The sequence below is a fragment of the Dipteris shenzhenensis genome, chromosome 25, assembly GCF_047967505.1.
Source record: "Dipteris shenzhenensis isolate YYH24624 ecotype China chromosome 25, Dip_SZ_1.0, whole genome shotgun sequence".
Classification (NCBI taxonomy): Eukaryota; Viridiplantae; Streptophyta; class Polypodiopsida; order Gleicheniales; family Dipteridaceae; genus Dipteris; species Dipteris shenzhenensis.
In genome coordinates, this window is record NC_141620.1 from 25,233,158 (window position 1) to 25,237,108 (window position 3,951).

A 3,951-nucleotide genomic window follows, 5' to 3' on the forward strand; every position below is an offset into this window, starting at 1 on the left:
GAGCTCACATACCTAAAAGGGAAAAGCATGTCATATTAACAATATGAACACCTTGCATGGAGCATTGATACGTATCTTGTAAAGTACCTCACAAGCTCACCCATCTTGTAAATACAATCCTTCACGTCTTTTGATGCACTATGAGAAATGCTAGTAGGTAGTATGAACTAAACACACGAGGAATGGTTTATTAGTTGCTTCTAATTCACTCACAAATTTGGAAGGAAAAAGATATTATGCACATAAAATACTTACTTGGAGCATCTTGTGCCAATCATGAGATTTCAAGCCATATAATTGCTCTACACCTCTTTTCTTGCTCTTTGTAAAGGCCCCCTTCAAACAACTCATGCATCTAGTGGGAGTACGAATTGTAGTGATAGCTCGCTTCACCACCACCATCTCTAGCTTTGATAATGTCCACGGTGCATGAGGTTCAAAGACACATCCATTTGGCCTCTCTTATGGCCAAGCTTCATGCATCCTCCCTATGGAGCGTAGATCCTCCCTTATGCCCACGGAATCTCGTGTCCCATTCAAATGTTCCCAAATGGTAGATGCCACATTCTTGAATATATGCATGGGATAAAGCAGGTGATTGATCTTGAGGTGAGACCAATATGGTCAACAATAAAAGATGGATTATCTAAACAAAAGCTAGTGTTAGCGAGCAATCTTTATTTCCATTCAATATAGCACATGATTGTTGCTTATGCTCATGTAACATATCAACTAGAATAGAAGCTAGTGCTAAATCTCAAAAGTGTGTTCTCACTAGCTACAATGGTGAGAGCAAAGCATATAGATTATGGGATTCTGCTACCATAAGTAGTTTCTTCTTTCCAAATATGTTATAGTTGATTAAAAAAGTAGTTTTTTATGAGATCCTAATGTTTCATCTATGCCTACCCCAATGCTTGTGGAGTCTTTTAGAAGTTTGTCTTAATGAGAGTCTAGCTAGCAATGAATATACCTCTTGCAGTAGAACTATGATCTCTGTTGAATGATGCGAGGTCGAAGAAGACCTCATAGTCAGTGTGGACAGAGTGATCCAGGGGCTGAAATTTTGGGGCTGAAGGTGCATCTATGATACACTACTGTGCTAGTAAAGAGGCCTCGAAAACTAACAAGGTACAGAAACCTGTCAAACTTGTATGCTCAACGATCATGAACTGGAGGTCATTTGATATGTGCATGGTTAAACATCCGTCAACATGGGATGTAGGATCTGTCAAAGGCTCAAGGTGGAGCTAATAATAATATAAAGGACTATAAGCTTGGAATATCAATAATAAACCATAGCATGTCCCTAACGCAAATGAGGTGCCGAATGTTGATGTAGGGACTGATTTGAAGTCCTAGATCCAACCACTAATCTGCATCAAGTATGGACTGTATACGACAACCATAAGTGCATGCTGAAACACTAAAGCTCCACAAGCTGATGATATCAACTACAGTGGGGTAGGACTGTACTGATGTATAAAGGTCCTCATGCTGAGGAATGATCTATTGATCGGAGGTGGTGATAACTCTATCCAAGGGTGGTGCAATGCAGCATGACTGAGCCGATGCTGAAATGTCTTAAAGACTAATTTGCTGATCTGTATTGCTGATTGAATACTCTCTTTGCACGCATTAGTGATGGATGCAAGAATGGAGTCACCGAAAAAGCTGAATGCATTGTGGCATATATCTCCACATGCGGTTGGAGATGCGAATGCCTCATACTGAGGACTTACTTGCTGCTGAAAGTGTAGTTAGTTCAAGAATCAAAATACAAATGATAATCACTCACTTGTATCCAAGAAAGATGTTTTACCATTTGGATGCATTCTTACTCAATATCAAGAATATGTAAGAAAACCTTGGCATGCATAGTTCAAACATTGTATAGTACAAACATGTCATAAAAAGTGTAGAGTGTACTCTAGAGTATACCATAGGACTAAATTTTGTCTTTGAGTAGGCTTGGAAGACTTTATGCTAAACATGCCTATATGAAGTAGGACATGTATTAGGGCATTGCCTTGGTTGATAATGGATACTAGTAGAGTATTTTCTTCCTTGCTTTGTTATGTTTCCGATGATAAACATGCCAAATTTTCTAATTTACACATGGAAAAACCCACATTCTAACATAATCTATTTTGTTTGGCATCTCATCACCAAGTGGATGATAACTTTGACCTTAAGCTCAGTATACATGGACTTTAGAGTTCCAAGGGCATGCCTTCTTCTTGGGTAGGATCCATCTTATCGATAATATCAAGAGAAGATTAAAGAGAGCAAGCGCCGCTATGAAGCTAGAGGCTTTCCAAATCTGGAGAAGAATTGGATCACATTTAAAGACCGAACCTGAATACGTAAAGCAACATATATGAAGGTTTAGGCACACAAATGGGAAGCTTAGTGATAAGAAGGCTATAAGAAAGAGTTTAAAAAATAATAATTATAATCTAATAACTCACACACCCGATTGAGGCCTTCGAGGGGACGCCACCGTGTTTCTACTCCCATGGGGAATGGAACATCTTAGTTTATGATGATTGTTTGGGAGATTTTTTATGAGATATAGACGTAGATTTGAATACATCTTAGTTTGACCAAACATTCCATCTCGCGTAAGTTTGTAAGAATGGATGAAGAGTTACTCGTTGTGTCGACTTTGTGTTAACGAGATAACGTCTCATAAGGTACTTATTACGTTCCAATTGAGCTTCGAACTATAAAATCATTCGCATTTGCTCTGTAAAGCAAAAGAGCTCATAGTTTTCTGAATTCACTAACCGACGATTGAAATTAATGCAGCTCATCTTATTATCAAACGTGCAAGGCGCTTACAAGTACCATTGGATCCATGTTGGAAATTGAAACGGTACGATTCGTGGCTCCCGCATATCCACATCCATGAGAAACAGTGAATAGCATAAACAGATTAGAGAAAATGCAGCTGGTGGTGATAAAGAAACGCATTCCCTTGGGAGCTCACTTGTGTTACGACGGCATAACCTCTTGCGCCTCTGAAAGCCCCGGTGCCTCCCACCACTGCGATTTCGTTGGTTCCAGCAGCGACGAAGCCTTGAAGCTGTATGGTGCCTTTGAAGGAGCCATCATCGTAAGACAAGCCCTCCACCTCAATGCCGATGGAAGTGGAATCATAGCTAGCCTGCACTGTGTATCCGCGGATGAACCCCAACTGCGTCGATTGAGGATCAGCCCCCCGGGTTACGTTGAAGGCGAACAGCTGAGTGGATCCGAAGGAGTTTGTGAGCGTTTGATTGATAGGAGGTATGAGTTGGCCGAGGTCGACGTCGTTTGTGCGAACATGGACGTAATACTCAAGCGTATGGTTATGATTCCAGGGGCTGGGGGACGCGGAGATGATGCTCCACTTATGATCGACGGGAGGAGGGCGAGCAGAAGCGGGCTGGAAAGCGGCGAGGAGAGCGACCAAGAAGAAAATGCTGACAAGGGTGTGCAGGCAGCAGAATGGGCAGCTGGAACTGGTGGGCTGGCGGAGGCCGAGCATGGCAAGGAGGGTAGAGTGGGAGGGAGAGGATATGGAGGCGAGCTGAGGCAGAAGATTTGCGTAGTGACGAGGTGCAGGGAGATGATATGGAGGGCGAGGCTGGGAGAGCTGCTGACGTTGTGAGGAGGTGCCCATAGACGGGATATATATATATATATATGTATGTATGGGAGAGAGAGAGAGATCCTTCCTTAGGTGGGCAGTCAAACAATGGGAATGCCGGCCGTGTCAAACCACGCCTTCTTTTTCCTTTGAACTCTTCTTATACGCTTTCCCTCCTTAACCCCTTCTTACAGATTTTGCCAAGTCCTATGAATAGATAGCCCCAATTGAATTTGGGGGCATTTAATTAATTTGTTTTGGGGGAGTGGGATAAGGGGAGAGGGCTTGAATTAAATAAAGGAGGAACGCCTAGGGGC

General features: G+C 42.3%; 1 protein-coding gene across 1 annotated transcript; it reads right to left on the minus strand.

Annotated features, from left to right (window-relative positions):
* Positions 1-2,938: 2,938 nt before the first annotated feature.
* LOC147885657 (uncharacterized) lies at positions 2,939-3,667 on the minus strand. Its single transcript, XM_087396176.1, has one exon. The coding sequence runs from the start codon at positions 3,665-3,667 to the stop codon at positions 2,939-2,941; it is 729 nt and encodes a 242-aa protein (XP_087252302.1).
* Between the last annotated feature and the right edge of the window lie 284 nt (positions 3,668-3,951).